This window comes from Rhinolophus sinicus, chromosome 16 (assembly GCF_057876585.1).
Source record: "Rhinolophus sinicus isolate RSI-liver-muscle chromosome 16, RSI-T2T, whole genome shotgun sequence".
Classification (NCBI taxonomy): domain Eukaryota; kingdom Metazoa; phylum Chordata; class Mammalia; order Chiroptera; family Rhinolophidae; genus Rhinolophus; species Rhinolophus sinicus.
Window position 1 is genome coordinate 63,877,575 of NC_142516.1, and position 22,804 is coordinate 63,900,378.

Below are 22,804 nucleotides of genomic sequence, written 5' to 3' on the forward strand. Positions count from 1 at the left end.
GTTTTGCTCTCTCAGTTTTGATGGTTCTTTGAGATTGCAGATTGCTTCGAGATGAAAGCTGTTGCTTCTGGAGTTTTTTAAAACTCGAGCTAGAAGCCTCTAGGCTAGCTGCAGGGCACAAATATGGACTTGTAGGCAGGGTTCAACAGGGCACTATGCCAACTGAGTCTCCCTCTTCTGGATGGAGAGTCTTTGCCCTTGGAGAAACTCTTCAGACCACAAAACAGCCCTAACAGGAAACTCACTGGCTCTGGGTTCAGACACACTCTCTTTAGGGCAAATGGCCACTTAAGCATAAAATTCACGGGGTCGTCCAATTTAATATATGTATTTATTCTATATCGGTACTTTAGGTGCCCAATTGTGGTGGATAGTTCTAGTCTATTAAGTGGCTGTTAGTCATTCTTTTAGTTTTCACTCAAATTATATAAACAGTTGTGATGAAGTGAAACATGAAAGTTTTCAGTTGTGGGGACATCTGTGTATACATGTGTGTAAGTCTACCACACTAGGTGAGAAATTGTGTATTTTAGCAGAAAGGGAAAAAAACCCAATGGATCATAAAGTCTGCTGTTTTATATGTCCCCCCATGGAAGGTTTATAATTTAGGCATAAGAAATTATTGATAAATTGTATATCTCTCTTTGCCATTTTTATAAGGAAATTTCTTAGACCCATTAGATAGTTATATAAACACTCAAACAACCTTAAATTTTCCAGGTATGGAAATTATCCATTTCACTCTCCATGTGGGTGAACCTTACTTTGCATAACAAATGGATTCCTGAAAAGCAGTAAATCTATAATTTAAAAAAAAGAAATATTTTCAATATCAGGACTTGCTATTTAAAGGATCTGTATAACAAGCAATTTTGAAAATGAAGAATGCTTTTGTGAAATGAATAATGTTTTTGATTTTCTGAGTTTTGTTAAAGTTCACATCTAAAATTGATCAGATTACAATTGTTTAGGACAATAATTGCAAGCAATAAAAAATAGAACAGATAAACTCCAATTTACAACAAACAATACAAAATAGGAATAACTCATGGACTGCTTATTAACTGACTATATTCAGAAGCCCTGAATATATGTATTATTGGTATTTTATGGCTTTAATTAAGACAATTGTCTCTTATGAAGTACTACTAAGTGCAATATTAAAAAATTAAGAAACCCAAAAGGCATCCATTGTCCTTTTTTATCCTGATGACAATTGAAGATTCATTGAATTAGACCGCAAGGAATTATCTACCCTTAATTCATGCATGTAATTTCATCCTCAAAATAATTTTATTCAGGGATTCAGACTTCATTCTTGTTTTGTGTGTGACACGATTTAAAAAATATTCTCTTTTGGTTAGTTGAGTATTTTAGAAGTCCCAAGGTCTTAGTTACTTACGGAACCATTATAAAGGAGTATGCAACCCAATACGTGAGAATGTAGGAGCAAATTCCTTTCCTTTTGGTGAAATGTGGCCCATTTTCCTGGGCCAGAACACTAATCAACAACCTTACAATTCCTATCCAACCTACTACACAGAAAAGTAAATGCATTGCAATACTGCGTGATAAGAGAAGGTCTAACCATTTCCCATTTCCTACTTAAAGCAAAGATACAAGTTCCTTTTGGTAAATCAATACATGTAAGTGCAGGTTCAGAGTTTCTGAATGATCTCCAGTGGTGCCTCCCACATTCTGAGTCCTTTGTGAGTGTGGGATTATGACCTTAACCTGAATCTCATGACCTTGACCTCACCAGGGCTTCATGAGAATGCTGGATCCAGTGTTCAGACTTTTCAGAAGTAGTTTTTTTTTTTTTTTTTAAATTTATTGGGGTGACAATTGTTAGTAAAATTACATAGATTTCAGGTGTACAGTTCTGCATTACATCATCTATAAATCCCATTGTGTGTTCACCACCCAGAGTCAGTTCTCCTTTCATCACCATATATTTTTGATCCCCCTTACCCTCATCTCCCACCCCCCACCCCCCTTACCCTCTGGCAACCACTAAACTATTGTCTGTGTCTATGAGTTTTTGTTTCTCATTTCAGACTTCTCACTGGAGGATAAATGCCTGCTGGTGCTCTTAGGTTATTTCTGTGACTTTGCTCTCTTTTGCTTGTGAATTCTGTTCACATTTTAGTAGCAATTAAGAGGGATTTCCTCTCCCCCAACCCTTAAGAAGTAGTCAATCACAAAATGTAAGTTGGGGCAAGAATGTAGCATTTTTGAATATTCACATTCTCATTAAACTGGCCAAGAAACTGGGGAGGTTCGTGGTGAGAATCTTAAAGGGGAGTAAGAACTGGGTCCAACCTGGACTTGAAAACTGGATGTAGGGTTAGAGAAGACAGACTGAAACTCCTAAGGCCAAATTGAGCGTGGCTCATAGTAAGTAAGACACCTACTCAAATGCATTGGGGCAAACTCAGAAATGCACTGGCTTCATCCAAATGTCTTGGAAGAAAGTTACAGGAGTTGCAGGGAACAGAAGATGAATGTGAATTAGCAATGGAGTGCGACTTCCTAAAAGGTAAAGGCAACAGAAACATGCATAAAAAGTGAGCAAAGCGTCAGGTTCGGTTCGAGGCTGTAATTCATCTGTGCTCAGACCTTATACTTGTGTCATAACTAGTCAGAAGTTTCCGTAATTTAAGAGCAACATAAAACGTTTTAAAAGGCTTAGTGGAGAAGAGCTGTAAAAATTATTAAGAAGGTTAGGAGAAACGACGCAGAAATAAAAATCTAAAGATACTTCGATGAACATAAAGGGTCACATAGGGTGACTCCCAACTATGTCAGGGGTAAATTGGAGAGTGCCCAGATGCAATTCTTTTCTGCCAAAAAGAAAAAAAAAACAGGTTAAATCATCAACTTGAGGGGCTTGAGTTCACCTGGATGAAGCCTTTTCTGACGCTGATAGTTGTAAATGTTAATAGTTCATGGAACTGTGTTACACTGGAAAGATCTATGTTAGGGCTTCTTTCCCATAAAAGGGCTGTCCTTCAGATGAGGACGATAGTTTGGACAAACTCTCTTGATGGAATTAAACTTTTAGCAAACTCCCTGCAAATTCTATGACCCTCTTTCAGACAGGTGTTTATCTGTTTTAAAATAATTATTTATGGTTTTCCAGTATGTCCATCATTTCGTGAAAGTGCTTTGGTTTAAATAATTTGATGCTGCACAGTCTCTCACACATTTGAACATAGTTATCTATCTAGTCATAAATACAGGGTCATTTCTGTCTCTAAAAATCTGGCTGACTTGTGGATTGGTTTGTCCTGTGTAGCTCTGTCTAAAGAAAATTGTCATCAGTCAGATTAAAGACCACTGTGGAATTCAGGTGGCTCTGAGCAAGGCCGATTCCTGCATGTGGGAGGGCATGTCACATGGCAGTGCATGTAATATTGGGGTGGGGGTGGGTGGGGGATCCAGGTAGAAAGCACATGTTACTTCCATAGCAAACGTGAGTGTGCCTTTGATTTCTACAGATTGTAGAAATCTGTAGAGTTAATGCCACAGCCCATGCAGTTTCAAAGCTCTCAGTGAAGTGATAAAAATATTGTGATGGTGTACTTGTAAGTCCTGGAGTTTAGTTGGCTTTATTGCTTTTCTCGACTGCTATACATTTCAAAGAATATAAAGCTGTGCGATTAAAAAAGAAACATGAAGTGACAAAGGCAAGGCGCTCACGTGAATAGACAGTGGACCAGGAGCACGTTATCTATCTTTCCCGAGGCCTTCTTCAGAAGGGGCCATTTTTTAAAAAATCTGGGACACTATATAGGCGCTTGTAATTGGTTAAAAAAAAAAAAAGCCTGAAATTGGTAATTATTTTAAACTATATAGGGATCTATATCACTTGCTTTCTTGGGAATCCTAGTGAAAGTAAATTAATTTCTCCTTTCTTTCCTTTCCTCCCCCCCCCCCCACTATAAACTCTCCCTTAATCACAATCTCTTACCTACTATTTGAAGACAATATTGCTGAGGACACTATCGGAGTTGAGGCTGTATCTTTTAAAAATATTAAGCCAGGTAGTCAGGTAAGATCTGGCTTAGCAAGAATGAGCAACAGCTTCTATAACAAGCTTTCAGGAGACAGCTGACTTCTCCAGAAACCACCCTGAGGACATTTTCCTTTTATTTCTTTTGGAACGGAGCTTATAATATGGTCACTTACTTACTGGAGTAACAATCTGTCTAGGAGCAAGAAAGTTTGGTATCCTCACAATCGTGTGTGTGTGTGTGTGTGTTTGTATGTGCATGCACGTGTGTGTTGGTACATGTAGGGAAGTTGTCTGAAATGCTTGGATTCAGACAGGTTATCAGACACATGTCAGATATTCCAACCCAGTAATTTTAGCAGAGCACGGTAGCAGAAGTCCCATCTTCCCCAACTGTCTATCCACCCGCAGCTGTGTCTGCTGTCATTCCCTTGGTGAGCTGATAAGGTGTCGTGGGAGTGGGGGGCTTCCCTTTGTAGCTCATCTCCCATCTCCCTGTTCCAGAGGGGACAGTTAAAGAGCTACGAGCAGTGGTGGGGAGTCTGCCAACTCTCTCCCTGCCTAGTAATGGATGTACATTAATATTATCCAATGTCTCATCAGCGAGGCAGCTGTGTTTTGCTGAAAGGGCGCCAAAGCACCTGACTCATGTCTTCCCTAGAAAGTAAATTATAATGGCCCTTGTCAGGTGACACCTGCTCGAAGCCTTACAAAGCATTTTCCCCGAATATGAAACAGTCCCGGCCTCTTTTGATAACCTTCTGAAAAGACGTTAGGATGTTCTCCTGCATCTTCCAGTTTGATAAATAGCCCTACCCCTTAGTCCCAGCACATGTACTGTGCTTTCCTGATCTGTCACTGCTTGGCTTGGCTTACAGCCTGGGAGGCTGCGTAAACACCATCTCATCTCCAGCTTCAGCTCTTCAGGAGCTAGTCAGGTTCAGAGGGCAGCTGGACCCTGCGTGGGCATTCCCAGATGCAATTTAGAAGGTTCTGTTTGGGCACTTTCAGTTTGAGCCAAGTTGCTCTCCTGTCCTGAGGCTGCCTAGGGCGACAGGGGAGGTGACAGCAAGCAAAGGAAGGTGACAGCTCAGTTCGCTGTGGGTAAATGGAATCATTCGGAGGCAGCTCATTTATATCAGATTGAGCAGAACAAACTTGGCTCTTGAATTTTTGATATTATTTTACACCCTGTTCCAGTGAAGTGAAGAGTGTCTGCAGTCTAATTTTTCCCCCTGTAATTTTCTGTCGTGTATTTTTTACTTCTACATATGGCTGGCCATTTCTGTGAGGCTGTAAATCTATATTCTTGGGTGGGAAAATATATGGAGTGGGTACAAATGTGCATGTGCACAGAACAAACCCTGGGAGACCAAGAAGAAATGTTTGCTTTGGTGGTTGGTGTGCATGACTCTCCTTTTCCTTCGCTATGGCAACCTTGATGCTTCCTGCTTTTGAATCCCGAATGTGACTGGGTCAGAGGGTGATGATGTATGTGATATTGTGGACACACATATAGATCTGGCATAAAGATACATATTTATATATGTACATACACAGCCACGCAGAAAAGGCATTGGACATCTCTGAGTTCTCCTACTCAGAGAACCATGATGTGGAAAGTTCTTTCTTATGTTAATGATTTTAATGCGTTTCAAGATCTCCTGTTGCATCCCATGCATTTCTCTCTGGATTTAGCCTCGCCTGACACATAACCTCCTGGACACATCGTGAGGGGAAAGCAAGGGCAAGCAGTGGCAGGAGCAGATGCTTGTGTACCAGCCACTGAGGACCTCTGCAGTTGTACATCAGGGTCAGTGGACATCACTGAGGTGGGAACAGGGCTTTGGGATATTGTCTTCTGGAATACAAATTTTCATTCATGCTCACACACTCCCTATGAAATGGAGCTCCCGGGCAAGTAAAATGCTCCATGGCAGCTTGGGTGAGTCTTTGCTGTGAGCTGGGAATTAATGGGAAGCAGTGAGCAGGCGGAAGGAGCATCAGGAAGTGCTGGAATAGGAAGCAGGGCGGCACCAGACCTCCCTCATCCTTTCTGGTTTTACACAGTCTATCTACAGTTCAGTCACAGTCACCTATTCACACCTTCTTTCAAATAACAAACCTTCAACAACACATATTCACGCAATAACCAACTTTGCTCCCCTTCAAGTCGTGCACAGGGAAAACCACCAGAGCTTGGAACGAGAAGTTCACTTACTCATTCTCTTTCACTCTAAGGAACTAGCACGAATTCTTGCCTCAATACAAAATTCTGCCCTTGATGAACGAGACACAGGTTTCTCTCACACAGCTGAAAACCAGACTTTGCAACGTTGGAGAGACTTGAAAGCGAGCCTCCTGGGTGGCAGCCACCTTGATTTCTTGTTTTCCCAGTGGGCCTCCACTTAGAAGCAGCTTTTGCTTGTGAGTGAAGAGCAATGATTCATGCCGCCTGTTACTGCCACGTTCTGCGGAGTGAGCGGAGATTTTGTGGAAGGAATACTGAGGTTGATCTGGGGCTGTCAGGTCTCCCTTCCTCTTTTTTCACCTGTGAGTTCTGCATCCTGTCTCCTATGACCGGAGGCACGTGCCGACAACAAAATCACAGCAGGTCAGTGACACCACAGATTGGAGACAAGAACATAGATGGTATAGTTTCCCATATGTGGTGTGAGCCAACTTAGGTAGGATGAGTGCAGAACGAGCCGTCCTCTACTGACGTTTACAAGTGATTTTAGGAAAAGCACAACTTGGGGAAATGAAAAATGCATATTGTTTTCATCAGTTTAGTTTGCCTTTTTTTTTTCTCCCTTGCTAGTTTTATTTTCTATTAATATAGACCTGAGAAATCATATAAGGTGTCAAACAGAACCTGGGGTCACTGAATGAATGAAATGAAAATATCCCATGAATGCTGAGCAAACTCAGGAAATCAAGACCTTGGAGTGACTGGCTGGAAGCCAGTGAAAAGAAGCTGTTGAGTATTGTCTTCAGTAAGCGAGGAAGAGTCCCAGATGGGGTCCCGAGGGCAGGAGAGACACAGATGGTGCATGGGCTTTAACCAAATCCTGGTCCTGATACCATTAGACATAGGACTCAGAAACCTTCATAGAGTGCAAACGCCTTTCCAAACATGTCTAAGCTGCCTCAACCCAAGCAGTATCGATCAGAGTCAGTTTAGTTGTATTTAAGGGATAACAATTTCTTCAGACACTGAAGCCCTTTATGACCACACTGGACGATGCATTAAGGAACTATGACCTTATATTCCCATTGGGTGGCAAGTCTCACTAAGCGCTCTACTAGATGGTATTTCTTATTACATATCTGGGCTCTTTTGGTGGCATTTTGATTATATGTGAGCCCTTAGCATCAAGATATGTCTAAATGACAATCACGGCTAAACTTGCCTCCCTTCTTTTGATGATAATGGGACATGCATTGGAACAATATAGGGTCAGTTTATATAGTCTTGCTGTCCTAGAAGAGTGCTAATTTGGTTTGCAGTCATAGTTTCTACTTGCATGCTGAGGCAGTATATATATCTATATGTCTATATCTATATATATAGATATATACATCTATATCTATATATATATTAAAAAATCCCCCCAAACCCAACCCTGATCAACTTCCCTTTGCCCCCAAACCAGTATCCACCCAACGTGGATTTTCGCTTTGTCTGTCCCAATTAACGCTGTGGGTTTTGTCAGTATACCCCACATTGTGGCAGAGTCTTCCCTGTTTGGCTGAAGGGAATGTTTTGGAGGGCTCAACTCTACAGACCGTCTCCACCCAGCCCTCCCTCCTACAACCTATTTCCCTAAAACATCCACCTTAGCAGGCAGGATCCTAATAAGTCCAAGGCAGGCTGAAGGTCACAGCGATTACTCCCTTAGTTCATCTCTTGTACTTAAGAGGTAAAGCTCAGACTGAAAGTTGATGCCCCTCTTCAAATAGGTATTATAAATATACTAGAGCTATCCCTGAAAAGATGCATTTGTATTTTTATATATATATAATTACATATATATATATAAAATGTTTCTTTGTATACAGGTATGTATTATTCTATAGACATGGTAGGAGAGGTAAAGTACAGGAACAGGCAGGGTGTGTTCAGGTGCATCTATTTATAAAGTGTGTATTTTATATGTACATACACAGCCTCTATCATTGCTTGTATCATTACAATGAATGTACCTCCGACCAGCGAGGTGTACCTGTCAGTGGTGAGTGGAGAGAAGCATCAAGTGGACGGTTGTCTTTGTCTCTTGCATGAAGACGTTTCTGTGGGCAAGGGTGGAAGCAGCCTGTGAAGTGAGCCAGTCCAGTGTGAGTCCGTCCCTCCACACGTCGGCCAAAGAGGGACACCCCACATGCCGGGGCTGTGTGCCAGCTGCCTCTTCTTGAGAGTCAAGGAGCCTAGAACCCAGAGCGGGGATGGACCATCCAGGCTGTTGGTTCAAGATTATGGCTTCTCCTGCTAGATGGAAACTGGGCACACAAGAACTCTGTCTTCTAGGAGGACGCTGACCACCAGGAACACAAAGTAGAGGCCGAACATGATGAAGCCCAGCACTTTGTTCATCCGCCATTTACAAAGGGCAATGGAAAGGATGACAAAGAGCAGCATGATGAAGAGGAGGACGATGGCGCAGAAGAGGCCATTGCTGCTGACGGCCACTGGCTGGAATCTGTGAATGATGGTGTACAGGAGCCAGGGCAGTGGGAGCCTGTGAGGGAGAGAAGCAAGGGAACAGGCAGACATGTGGGAGAAGGCATACGATGTGACATTAGTTTCTTGGGCTCTATCATCTGAAGAGGGTGTCTTCATAGGTTCTCTATGACTCAGGCATGGCTGACCCAGGAAATCGCCTAAGGAGGTCGGGTGAACTTTAAAAACCTTGACCTATTTCCTCACTGAATTGGGGAGAATAAAGAGAATTTCTTCTACAGTTGAATGAGATCAAAGATGTGACTGCTGCGGGTGATTTCTGAATTTCATTTGAAATAACTTTTTGTTTCTTTCCTAGTTGAAGTGAAAATGTCACCCTCAGCCCTAAAGAGGTGAACTGGAGGGTGTGTGCAGGGTGGGAGGAGACCAATGGAGAAAAGGTACGGAAGGTACAGAAGCTAAGTGTTGTTCTTGGGTAGTAGAATTAGGGATGATTTTTCTTTGAACTTTCATTTGTTACTAAATACACAATTAAGAACAATCAACAAAAAGCATCTTGTAATTCCCTAGAATATTTATCTTTCAAAAACATGACAAATATGGCTTAGAACACTTGTAATTTTCCCCAATTTGTAGGATTTTCTTTTATTCTATATAACATTTTCTTTTCCTTTTTACAAGAGATTGACCAAAAAAGACCTACTCTAAATGTGTAGGCAGTGGAACTGAGAAACACTGTTTTAATTAGGAATACCTTTCCTTTAGAACATACACCTTTAAGGCATCCATCCATCCATCCATCCATCCATCCATCCATCCATCCATCCATCCATCCAATAAATATTTGTCAAGCCACTACCATGCATTAGGCAATGTGTTAGTTTTTGGAGAGTTCTTGCTCTTGGGGAGTTCACAGTCTAGCAGGGTGACTGATGTACACGACCGTGACAAAAGTACAATGTGTAGAAAGCATTCAGGAGCAACAGCTCCCAAGGTCAGGCCCAAGAAAATCAGAGAAGCCCGTATTTTAGTAGACATTGGAAGGCTAAGTTGAAGTTTTCCAGGTAGAGAGAGCTCTTGAGTGACGCGGGGAAGTAAAGAAAGAATGGTAGGAAAGGCACTTTTGGAACTTAAAGGTGGTTCAGACAGTGGAAGTTCAGAGAAGGGTTTTATGCACAGACTGTGCTGTAGTTGAGAGCACAGACTCGGTTCAAATCCTAGCTATCTTACTAGTTGTACGAACTCTGTGCCCTTCAGTTTCCTTGTCTGATAAACAGGGATGATAAAATACCTTATGGATCTTTGTGTGGTTTATATGGATAAAAAAAAATGTATGTACAATGCACATGGTAGATACTGAATGCAAAAAAAATATCATATGTACTAGGTAATGGAAAGATATAAGAGAGAACAGTATTCAAGAAGTTCAATGAGAGAATAGATCCATTTTAGTGAGCTTCCAAATTCAAGTGTCCTGAGCCCAATTCTTCTGGGAATATAGGATAATATCCCATGTTTCACTTTCTCAGGAGACTGTCATTCCAGCTTATTTATCAGACTAATTTTGCTTTTGACACGTTAAATGAAATGAAGTAACAGCCCTCCTCCCCAATCTGATCCACTTTAGAGATTATTCATATTGAGAACTCCAGTTTGCTTCACTGTAAGAACAGATCTCGTCTTCTGACTTTCAAAAAACCGAGAATATCTTTACCAGCAAAGATAAACAAATGATAATGCAAATGTGCCAGTATTTTCCAAGGAAGGAGATGGGATTTTCTGCTGGGCCTGTGCCTGTTCCAATCTGCTTTACAATCCAAATCTCACTTGAGGCTGGTGGGGACTTTCATTAGAAATAGAATACGGACAAAAATAGAGTGAAACTACCAGAGCATCTCAGTCACACCTGGATATCGCATATTCATAATGTGCAGGCAAGGCAATTATATAAGTGACATTTTCTTCAAGTATTTCCTGCAACATCCACCCTGTAGGCAGGTATGTGTTTCTGCCTGTCTAGGGATAATGTATTCTTCGTTAAATTCTCGGAAAATGAAAAATTGAGGTGGTGAAACTGAATGATACTACCAGTCTTCATGTTCAGTGAATATTTGTTAGTTTTGGGCTCAAATATGCTGGTCATGTCTTCACAGTTTCTAAGAAGACAAAGACAGTGATGGAGCTAGCGTGCATCTTTATAGAACTATCTCTACTCACCCTACGGTGATGTCAAAAATGTTGCTTCCAACAGAGCTGGACACAGCCATGTCCCCAAGGCCCTTCCGGGCCACGATGACACTGGTGATAAGGTCAGGGATGGAGGTCCCAGCAGCCAAGATGGTCAGACCCATAATCTCCTCACTAATGCCAATTGTCTCTCCAACCTAGAAGTGATGACGGAGACAAACGTGTGTTTGTAGTCACAAAACCATAAAAACCACAAACATTTCAATGCAATGCCCTTTTAATGAGTTCCTTCTCTGTGCTGTGCTGAGGGCTGAGATGACAAAGAGGAGTAAGCCACAATCATTGCCATAGAGGAGTTTATACTTTGATGAGATTCAGACCCAAGAGTTTGGGAATGTTCACATAACGATTACAGAGATAATCTCAAACAAGAGCTACAGAGGGCTAGAGGGCAGCCTCTGTATGGTATTTACTCTGGGCAGAGGAAGCTGAAAATTAGCTATAAAAGCCAATTGGTCAGTGGCTCCAGGGGCCAGTGCCAGACAATGGCACTAAACATTGTGGCAGAGTTGCTCTTGGATTTACCACCGAAGGTTAAAGAGCATCCCCACTTTTCCTTAACATCACGTAGTATCTGTAAGCTACTCTTAAACATTTAAAACTACCATTTCCATAGGAAACTTGATTTTGGGCTTGGTAATTCGGAACTGTACATCAGCAAGGCAGCTGTGAAGAAACCATCAGTGAGGGCATCAGAGGACCTCATGCCAAGGTCTGGCTCTGGCATTTATTAAGTACTTGACTATTGCTGACTGAACCAATCGTACAAAGTATTTGATCCTCACTTTCTTATCCATCAATTGCGGACGATCATACCGACCTTCAAGGTGGTTGTGAGGACTAAGTGATAATTTGTGGAAAAGCTCTTAGTAAATGGTACATTATTAACGAAAAGCAAGGGAGCCAGTTACTGTATTTTCCTTTGGTCTTTGCTTTTAAGACTGATGAATTCTGCCATGGACAGTTGGTCTAGCCTCAGACGGAAGTTCCTCCATTCTCTTGAGCAACGTGCTCGTCTTCTTGGGACTTTTAAAAGCTTTATATACTTTGTGGAGCTGGTGAACTGGAAATCTTTAAGATAATGCTTTCAATTTGGTTTCTAAAAGCCTGCATGATGACGTCCAGCATTTTTGGGAAAAATGTAAAGAACGAAAGTAGCATGTAAGAATAAAGGTTTTTATGGAATAGAATAAGCTTCTTTATAAATCCCTCCTCCCCTGCTTTTTTAATTTTGAAGTGATAGCTTAGTTCATCAGCAAATATCAGCAAAATATTCTCCTTGATGACTGACCTTTTTTTTCTGTTTTGTTAGATTTGGAGTGAACCATTTTCAAAGACTGTGGAGAAGCTGACTAAATGACTGTCACCCTTAATAAGTTCCAATTTATTTAATACATTCTTAATCATTTAAATTCTTAGAGCGAGTTCTAAAGCAACGACTATTTAGAAAACCATATATATTTGGAGTTTCAATGCCACTATAGACAGGAAAATGCAGACATTAAAGAGGGGCGTGTGGTGGTATGGTTACGAATGGCTTGGGGTACATAGAAACCTGGGTGCAAATCCTAGCCTGCCACTCCTAGTGCAAGGTAGCCAACATCCCTGAGGCTCAGTTTTACTCATCTGTGAAATGGGGACAATGATATTCACCCTTAGAGTTGTGATAATTATATGTGCTGATGCTTATGAAGCCAATAGCACAGTGTCAAGCATAAAGCAAATATTCAATAAATATAAGTGATGATAATTCAGACACTACTTCCTTCTCTCTCCCATTTACCAGAGTGCAGGGTCCAGGTAACAGGGAGAGAAGCTGGTTCAGTGAGGTCAGTCCACAAATGTAGGAAATCATATGAACAATGAAGAATTTTCATTGTCCATCAAAGCCCTGATGAATCTGTGTGGCTCTAGTAACACTTTCACTGAAGGAGAACTACTCTACAGAAGCTCATTTTGAGTATATGTCACTGAAGGTAACTTCTGGTGAATCAGAGGCAAGGTGACGGGTACATGGATGTGATGGCATCCCTCATGGTACTGGGGAGCAGCAGAGAAGTTTGGAGCTAGGAAGAACATCAGTAGCCTCTCGGGGGGGAAATTTCCTTATTTTCTAATAGAGGGAAATGACGGGACCACGCAGAATCCAAATTCACTGCTGTTCCTAATATTCTGTGATGCATTTCCCTTCCTTGGTTGAAGGAAAATGTCTGCAAAAACGTCATATTGGCTAAATGAGACACACGGTCCTATTTGACTTTTAGAATTAACTTCTCATACTAGATGCAGTATAGATTTTAACCACAGGTTTTTCTCACCCATGAAATTTACTAAGGTAAAAATTTATGATGCAAAAACAATAACAAATAACAATATGCATATATGCATAAAGCATTTCATGTGAAGGGCATTTATTTTTGGCTAAACAATAGTCAAATAATTGTATCAAATAGCATTGATTATTGGTAAAACTGTGGATACCAAAAAAGTTGAGCACTAAATGGTGTACCTGCTATCTTTATAGCTTTCACAGTTCAAAAATACAAACACTGGAATTAGAGCTAGACTTCTTGGAACAGAATCTGCTGTTTTGATCAGCTGTCTGGATGTTTTGAAAGAGAAAAGCACTTCTATGGGAGGAAGGAAAGAGAAATCTGATCCATTATTAGAAAGTAATGCTTCTTTTTATTCACTTTATATTTCTGGGCCTTTTTGTAATTGTTATTGTTCCAGGCAATGTGTTTGTGTTTTTCTATAGGAGAATGAAAAGGAAACAAAAAGAAAAGATAGAAACCCATAGATGGCTAAAGAGAAGAAGTATCTAGAAAACAACATATTCCAACAAGTGGAAAAAAACCAACCTCACTTTTTCCATTATCAGTACACGAAAGAAGAAAAATGATTATTAGGAAGAGCTATTATGTGTTATAAATGGAAAACAGTCCTTTTAGCCTGGAGATCTGGAGGCTGAGAAGCAGCCCAGTCTGCAATAATCTTTGCCAGGTATTGATAGCAAATGTCTCTCAATGAATGTGGAAAATAATGACTTTGGGGCAAACAGAACTTCTTCAGGGGGCCAGTGATTTGGGGAAATATCTAAGAAAAAAAAGTCAAACGTCAGTAAAATAACTGATAGGAATAATATAAAATATCTCGTAGGAATAATGCTGGGTATATCAGCCAACATTTCCAGTGGATTTTATTAGTGATGCCACATGTTCTTTTTTATTCCCAAGAAGAGACTCCATACCCATTAGCAGTCTTTCCCCATTTCCCTTCCACCTCCTCAAACGAAGGGAACCATTAACCTACTTTCTGTCTCTATAGAGTTGCCTGTTTTTTATATTTCATATAAATGCAATCATACCACATGTGATCTTTGGTGACTGGCTGTTTTCGCTTAACATAATGTTTAGAGGTTCATGCACATTGCAGCATGTATCAGTACTTCATTTCTTTTTACTGTGGAATGATATGCCATCATATGAATATACCACATTTTATTTATCCATGCATCAGTTGATGGACATTTTGGGTGTTTCCACTTTTTGGCAATTATGAATAATGCTGCTATGAACATGTTTGTACAAATGTATGTGTGGATGTTTTCATTTCTCTTGGGTATAAACCAAGAGTAGAATCGCTGGGTCATCAAGTACCTCTATGTTTAACATTTTGTGGAATTGCCAAACTGTTTTCCAAGGTGGCTGCACTATTTTATAGTCTTATCAGCAATATAAAAGGGTTCCAATTTCTACATATCCTTTCCAACTCCTGTTTTTGTCTGTCTTTTTGATTATATCCATCCTAGTGAGTGTGAAGGGGGACCTCATTGTGGTTTTGATTTGCACTTCTCTAATGAATAACGATGTTGGGAATCTTTTCTTGTATTTATCAGCCATTTTCACATTTTCTTTGGTGAAATATGTATTCAAATCTTTTGTCCATCTTAAAAATTAGGACATAGTAGATGCTTGCCTATTTAGCTTTAGCTTTAAGAGCTTTTTATATATCCTGTATATAGTGCTTTATCAGATATATATGATTTGCAAATAAGGGATGTGAATTGCCTGGAACACAGCACACAGTCAATCAATAATGGTTACCACCATTATTTCTGAGAACGTAAAACCTTCGCTTCTCATTCTTTTAGTCACGTGTTACAACAAACACTTCCTGAGAGTTTGTTCTTGTGATGGGCATTATGACATGTATTGAGTTAAAAGTAGTAAAAGTGAAATGCATCGTCAGTTTTATAAACTGAGGCTCGAGAAGAGACCATTTTGTCTCCAGTTCTTTTCCTAAGAGTCAATTTGAAAGGCTGGTGAGAAGGCTGCCCAAGAGGAAGTAAGTGCCACTGAGTCAGGCAAAGCCTTGACATTTCTCCCAGGCCTGAGCTGGCCTGGCTTCAGGCTATGGAAGGCAGGAGGCCGTGAGGCTGGCCTGCGTGCCTCCCCAGGCCTGTCTGGGGCTTATTTGACTCCACGCGACAGGGAACGGCCAGGAGACAAGGGGAAATTAAGTGGAGTAAATTCCTTTAGTCCTGGGATATTCACCTTGTCTTTTCAGATGCAATACTGTTATGACATTCTCAGAAAGCAAAACCACTTGGCAAACAAAAGGAAAACCAGGCAGATGGTGTCCCTGTCAAGGTCTTACCTGGTGTGCCCACCAGACCATTAAGTAAGAGAATATTGCAATCCAGGTGATGGCGCCGAAGAACGTGATGGGAAAAAACTTCCTTGCTGACTGAAAGAGAACCAGGAAGAGGCAAGAGTGTCAGTGGTAGCAACTGAAGTGGATCTGCTACTCTGGAGCTAAAACCACCCATGCAGCTGGCAGTCTTGGTAGGCTGGGCAATCTGAAGGCCCTGCCCACCCCTGGTCAGGTTGGGACAGTAAGATTCTCTCTTGGACATGTGAAGTTAGTTGGAGCCAAATCATGGCCAAGCTAGTGCCTGAGATGGAAAGCTCTTAAAGTGAATGTCTATTCCTGCAGCTGGATAACAAGACCTGCCCTCTACTTTTGCCTCTTCTGAGGCCTGGTTTCTCAGCTTGGCCTTCAATCTGTTAACTACCCCATATTCTCCCTCCCAGCTCCTGTTCCCTTTTCTCTCTTTTGCTCGAGTTTATCAGAATCAGTTTCCATTGCTTGCACCCATGTATCATAACAACTCATATGCCAGAAAATCTATGGGATTAATTACATTTTACAAGGAACAGGAAGAATCAATAGGTTCAAAAATAGATTGGCTCATCTTACAGCCCCATGAGTTATCAGGAAAAGCCCCACACAGGAAGCCATCACCACAGTTTCTACGGACCCCTGATGATGGTCAGTCCAGGGCACTTGAACCACACATGTAGACAGGAATAGACCTAGGCAGAGATGCCCCACCGTGTTGCTCTCCGTGGGGGTAGCAGAGTAGGTGCTTTTCGGGATGCTTTCTGTCTGTTCTCCAACCTTAACTATAATATATTATGCCCAACTCTGCCTCTACCACTGGACTTTGTGTAATCTCAGGCTTACAATATAAGCACTTTGAACATTTCCTTCCATCAGCTGGAATCAGACACTCAAAATGCAGTGTTTCTTACTTGACCTCACTATAGGGAATTCCAGGCTTGCACTACTGTTGGTGGTGTTCTGTTGAGGCTGTTTTTGCAAAATTTGGGTCCTTTAAAACATGCTCAGATAGCAGAATATTCTCAGAGAGCCTCTCACCTCTTATTGCCAAATGCTTTTTATTTCAAAGCTTTTCCACTTTGAGAAACAATCTCATTCTTTGCTTTGATAATGCCATCCAATTTTGTCCAGAGAAATGAATCCTGGAGTTGACCGGGATGAAAGCTATCTCAGTTGTCTGAAGGGCTGACCTGGGGCAGTCACACAGAATGCTTTTTGCCATAGCTTCTGAGAACTTCATTAAAAGGGAAAGATAAACTTGTACGTGGTAATCTGAATATCCGTAAGAGGAACGTCTCTATCGCTCCAAACCAGGCTTATGTTCTCTTTGCTAATTTTAAGTTTTCAATATATGTTTTTATTATCATTCACACAGTTCTGTGAAATTTCACAATAATCATGTCTCTCTTTTAATGATGGCTGCTTTTCATTTGGTTCTTTGTTAGCTTGGGTATCTGGAAGACAGGTGGACTTGATTACATTGGGGGAGGCAGCAGGCTACCCTGAGTAGCCACAGCCTTCTCCTCAAGTGCTTCCCCCCACCTCTTCCCTTTCTTAGAAGGAAAATATTTTGGCCTTTCTGGGGACCGGAGCACTTTAATGGATTACGGGGAGCAAAAGTAATCAATTTTTCAAAGTGGAAGCTGAGACATTCACTTTTGAAAGCAAATTCCTTTAAGACTGGGTGTCCTGTCGGATTCTGGAGACCAGCTTCCCCGAGCCTTGGAATCGTGAGTGCCAAGAAATCAAGTTTTCCCAGGGCAGCATTTAGCCGATTGCAGTCCCTGTCCTTTTCCTCTGGTCCTAAGTCACTGTTTCAGGGTCCTAAGTGTGCGGAGGGTTTCATCTCCTGCGGCCATGCTGTCACAGGGAAGACAGGGGCCCTTCTTGTGGGGCCACACCTAAGGTTGAGCAGCTACCAATGAGCTTGATTCTGAGCACCCTGGAGGGCAACGAAGCACCACCTCCTGCTCTATGGAAAGGTATATGTACTGGATATCCCGGGAGAGTCCTCGTTCGCAGAGCGCGCCCTTTCCAGCTTGGCTCATTTAGTAAGTATGTCGTCACAATTTTAATTTTTTTTACCTTTGCATGTCTGTTCATTGATATAATGTCACAACTCAGAATTAAATCAGCATTAAATTTGAACATATTTGGCATCTGCAACATAGTATCCCTGAACCATGGAACATTTCTAGTCAAAAGGTAGAAAGCAAAGAATCAGACTAAGGATTTAAAGTAACTAAGTTCCAATCAGTATTAGTGGAAACCTCTCTAACTCAAAATGTGGTGCTTATGATTCTTACTCAAGAAGCCAAGTAGTAACGAATGGACCTCTCAATGTACCTTGGTCAAGTGTTGTAGTTGGGGCTCATTGAAGAAAAGGGAAAAATAATTTTTCTTTGTAGTTTTCCAGGCCTTAGTCATTAACTAGGGGCAGATAAAAGCTGGGCACCTACTCTGTACCCAGATCTTGAGCTAGACGTGAAACTCAAACCCAGGTCTGTCTGACTGTACAGCATGTGTTCCTAACATTGAGCTCATACTGACTCTTTCCAAACGAAAAAAAAGGCCAATAACACTCAAAATATACCCAACTCTAGACACAGAATGATGATGATGATCGTCATAATACTAGCCTATGCTCCGAATGCCAGAGAATACAAAGAGCATCAGGAAAACACAGGCTAGCATTCCAGCTGCATGGCCATCTGCCGCAGCCGGCCTCCCCTGTTGTTCCTGCTTTGGACGCACCAACCCTTCATGCATCAGCAGTTCGGTTAAGCGTTTCCCAACTGTCAAACTACCTTATCATTTCCAGTCTCACAGCCCAGGCAATTCCTTTTCTTTCACTTTTTCTGAACTAGTCCCCTTATTTGGACTCTATGGTCTCATTCTAGACGTTATGGCCCAGTAGCACCTGTGCAGTTATTTAGTTACCAGTTTCAATGGAAGAAAACAGCCCTTGAGGCTACGGTCTGACATGTCAGTTTATGGTTAGTAATGGTAACTCATCCTGACATCTGCTGGGACGCGCCTCAAACTAATTAGCAAATAGCAAATTGTGTCCATGTGCCAGTCATTTTGTTCCAAATGTAATGGTTTACTTGTATAATTGACAGCTAATGTTCTCATTAGAAGCTTGTAGTACATCAGAGTGATACTTTCTTGGCTTGCGAAACGTTGCTGGACATGTTATAAATCGCTGCCCAAATTGGCCATATCCTTACTCATTTAACTCAACAAATATTCACTGAGCATCTACTCTGTGCAAGATTCTGGAGCACACATATTTAACAAAATTCTCCAAAACCATCCTATTAACGATTAAAAGTGTGGTCTCTGGATTCCGAGGACTGGTGTTGAAATCCCGGCTCCCCAACTACCAGTGATGTGCCCTGAGACAAAGTATTTAATCTCTCTCTCTAAGCCTCATTTTCCTCATTTGTAAAATAGGGGAATAGCAATATCTAGTTATTCTGAGGATTTCATGCACATAAAGTGTTTAGCAAAGTGCCTGGCACACAATAAGTGCTCAGATAGTAATGGCAGTTGCTATTCAACAATATTATTCTCATTTTGGTTTCTAAGAGATGAGGAAATTGAAACTCAGGGAGGTGAAAGTGACTGAGAGACCTGGTTTAGAGTCTCGGCTTTGCCTCTTAACTCGCTGTGTGAGCTTGGACAAGTCACTAAACCTCTCTGGGTTTAGTGATCACTTCCTCCTTGCTAGAACTGTGCTTGGTATATAGTAGTCATAATAAATCTATGGTGAATGAATCAGTGTATGCTAGAAATTGGAAAAACCCAGCTGGGTTCTCAGGTACCTTCCTAACTCTGATGGGTCATGTTTTCATATCTCATTAGATGCATTCCTGATTTACAAGAACACCCATCCTAGGTGATGAGAGAATACAAGTTTTTGGGTTTTTATTTCCTTTATTATTTTCAATTTTCATCAAAGACATGTTCCTCATTAAGGTTTACATTTCAGTTTTTTTACTTTCAAAACAAAGCCACTAATTTAAGAAAACTATAAAAGTGAAGCCCACGCTAATGATCTAAGCTGGCAGTGTACATAATTCAACAAACACTGTCATATAATTTGCATATAAATGAAGTGGAAATAAAAACAAGTGGGAGTACTATTTACTCTGAAACTAGATGTATACGTTTTTAAAAAGTCATGTTTTCTTTGTAATTAATGTCAAGGTGTGGGATGTTCATCTCCATGGGTAATTCAGCCACTACTGAGGCAGAGCTGCCAGCCCTGAGGTGTAGCGCACGTCTATTAATTAATAATTTTTCCCCTTGTTCTCCCCCTGACTGGATAATTTTTCAAGAGGCCCCTGTGGCAGTACGTGAGGACTATGGCAGACTGCAAACATGGCCATAACACTTTGTAGTTTCTCCCATCAAACAATGAGGTCTATTCCACCCTTACCCCCCCCCCCTTTTGAATCTGGGCTGGCTTTATGCCTTGTGTTGACCAATAGAATGCGGTAGAAGTGACAGTGTGTGGATTCCAAACCACATCTCAACAGGGCTTTGTGGCTTTCATTCTTTTTTCTTTTTTTTAAATTTAATTTTATTAAATTTATTGGGGTGACAATTGTTAGTAAAATTACATAGATTTCAGGTGTACAATTCTGTATTACATCATCTATAAATCCCATTGTGTGTTCATCACCCAGAGTCAGTTCTCCTTCCATCACCATATATCCGATCCCCCTTACCCTCATCTCCCACCCCCCACCCCCCACCCCCCTTACCCTCTGGTGGCATTCATTCTTGCTGCTCTTGGAACTTGGCCAACGTGTGAGCGAGCTCAGGCTGGCCTGCGTAAGGGTAAGAGATCGGGTAGAGCAGAGACGAGCTGTTCCCCTCCGCCAACCAGCCCCTACCCGTATAAGCGGGTGGCAGAACTGCCTAGCTGAGCCCAGCCCAAGTTGCCAATTCACAGAATTATGGGCTTTAAAAAATGCTTATTATTTTAAGCTACTAGTGTGTTACACAGCAAAGGATAACTGATACAAACCTAATGAAACTTGTCTGAGCTAGGCATGATCAAGAAGCCCCTTACTGGCTTTTGGATCAAATGGTGTGCTTTCTTTCACTTGGCATTGCATGTATGTAAAGGAGAGCCACACCATTCACCTTCCAAACGAGTGTGCTTTCAGAGTACACTGGGACTATCCTGGGCAAACTGGGTTGTACGGGCACCTTAAATCTGCCATATAGTATTGATGGTTATCTCTTTATGCTTTCCTTAATCACAGAATATCATGGCTGCCAGGGGATCTAGAAAGCTTCCACTCTGTACTTTACAGAGGAAAAAAAATGAGGTCCAGAGTGGTGACATGAGGTTCCGAAGGTTGCACAGCTCATGAGTTGTGTGTGAAAAACCACCACAGTCAATGTGGTAGAATGAGAATACTCTGGAATCAGGAGACTTGGGTTCGAGTCTAGTTCCTCTCACTAATGCAGCTGTGCAATCTTGCTCTGTAGTTGTATGTGGGCATGCTTTGTTTCCTCTACTAAGTTTATAGGTCCTTAAAGATAGAAATTGTGATTTCTGTGTCTTTATATCTCTTTGTAGGGCACAAGCCTGATACTTGGCATATACTAGGTGCTCAATAAATATTTGCTGAGGAAATCTAAAAACAGTGAAATGTTCCAACTGAGTCTCATTTCTGCTTGGGACAGCACAAAGTCTACTCATAAAAAGACAGAAAAGGCACAGTCCACCCCACGGATGGCACTTCTGGGGTGCAATGAGTGAAAGCCCTGGGCTAACCTAGCCCAGGCTGCATGGGTCTGCTGCACAGTGAATGACCAGTCAACGGTACTGCAGAAGACACTGTCACATACAGCTGCATTTTCTTGCTTTGCAACCCTGGGAATTGTAGCATTAGCCAGCACAGTTGTCACAGTCCAGGTAACTACCGCCATAGTGGTCTGGGATATTGTCCAGGGATTGCTTGTTGAGAGCTTTGATCATCTCAAACAGCTTCCCTGTCCTTCCAGCCCAGGTCATGGAGAGGACATGCACTTTGCCAGCCCTTTCTCTAGGAGTCCCCCACCAACCCTGAGAGCCCAGGGCCTTGAGTGACTGGCACGATTTCGCCATTCCTGTCCAATTTCCTGATTGCTTCAGCAGTTGTGTGCTGATACCCTCTTATCAGTCAATCAGCCTCCTCTACTCTGGGCCGCACCACACTAGGCCTGCTGTGGGGATTTAGAAAACTGCGTCTGTGTCCCTGATTTTCCTCCCTGGATTGTGCAAAAGCATCAGGATAAACAGAACAATGGAAATAGAAGGAGAGAGAGAATGAGCAAGCACATGGGAACACGTACATCTCAGAAATGTCATGTGATGTGCGTCAAGGAGAAATGGATCACATTTCAGCTATTTGCTGTAGTTTCCAGGAGGCCAGCCCTTTGCAGATGCTCTGCTATTGCATCTTGAATAAAGAAACCTAAACATTGCTTTAAGTGAGCCACGTGTGTTACATGCATCCTTTACTAGGAAACCTCTAATGATGGGAGTCCTTACACGAGGGGGTCCTTTCCGGGCCTGAACGTGATAAGATGTAGTTCTCTAACAGGTTGGATTATTTATAGGCCAGGCTCATGGGACAGGGATTTTCTTCTGTCTTTTTCAAGTGAGGAAAGTGGGATCATCACGGGACTCTTAAGACTTATGCTAAATGGCGCTGGATGTTACCACAGCATACTATTCCAAATGCTTTTAGAAATGATGTTTTCAGATTTCCACCTTCTGCCATCAAGAAATATGAGAAGCCCAAGCTGTGTGGTCACACAGACCGAGGTCTGAATCTCAGCTCCATCCCCTAGGAAGTGACCAGGCATGAGTCAGTTAACTTCTTCGTGCCTGAGTTTCTACATATATATCTATATAGATATAGATATCAGTATCTATATCTACCTATATGTCTATATCTATATCTATCTATCTATCTATCTATCCATTTTTTTTCTTCTTATACTAGCTATTTCCTAAGATTCCACAATATAGTTTATTGAAAATATGCAGGGCAGAGGCTGATACACAGTGGGTACACATTTTTGCTGAATGAGTATGTGTGTGTAGGACGTAATCATAAGATGGTATTATGTTCATAGCACCCCATGCACAATAATAGCAGAAAATA

General features: G+C 41.5%; 1 protein-coding gene and 1 long non-coding RNA gene across 7 annotated transcripts in view; one reads left to right on the forward strand and one right to left on the reverse strand.

The window, feature by feature from the left end:
- The window catches only part of LOC109457445 (uncharacterized), a 33,581-nt gene extending 17,928 nt beyond the window's left edge, over positions 1-15,653 (forward strand). The window contains exon 4 of the long non-coding RNA XR_002139025.3: positions 13,702-15,653. This is a non-coding gene — a long non-coding RNA (uncharacterized LOC109457445). The remainder of the gene's footprint in view (positions 1-13,701) is intronic.
- SLC24A2 (solute carrier family 24 member 2) overlaps positions 1,810-22,804 on the reverse strand; it is a 243,562-nt gene continuing 222,567 nt past the window's right edge. For all 6 annotated transcript variants that reach the window (XM_019750366.3, XM_019750363.3, XM_074330332.2 and 3 more), the window contains 3 exons: positions 15,603-15,692; positions 10,914-11,080; positions 1,810-8,754 (listed from right to left, as the gene is read on the reverse strand). In XM_019750366.3, the coding sequence (XP_019605925.1) occupies positions 8,505-8,754; positions 10,914-11,080; positions 15,603-15,692 (507 nt within the window). In that variant the 3' untranslated portion in view covers positions 1,810-8,504. The remainder of the gene's footprint in view (positions 8,755-10,913; positions 11,081-15,602; positions 15,693-22,804) is intronic.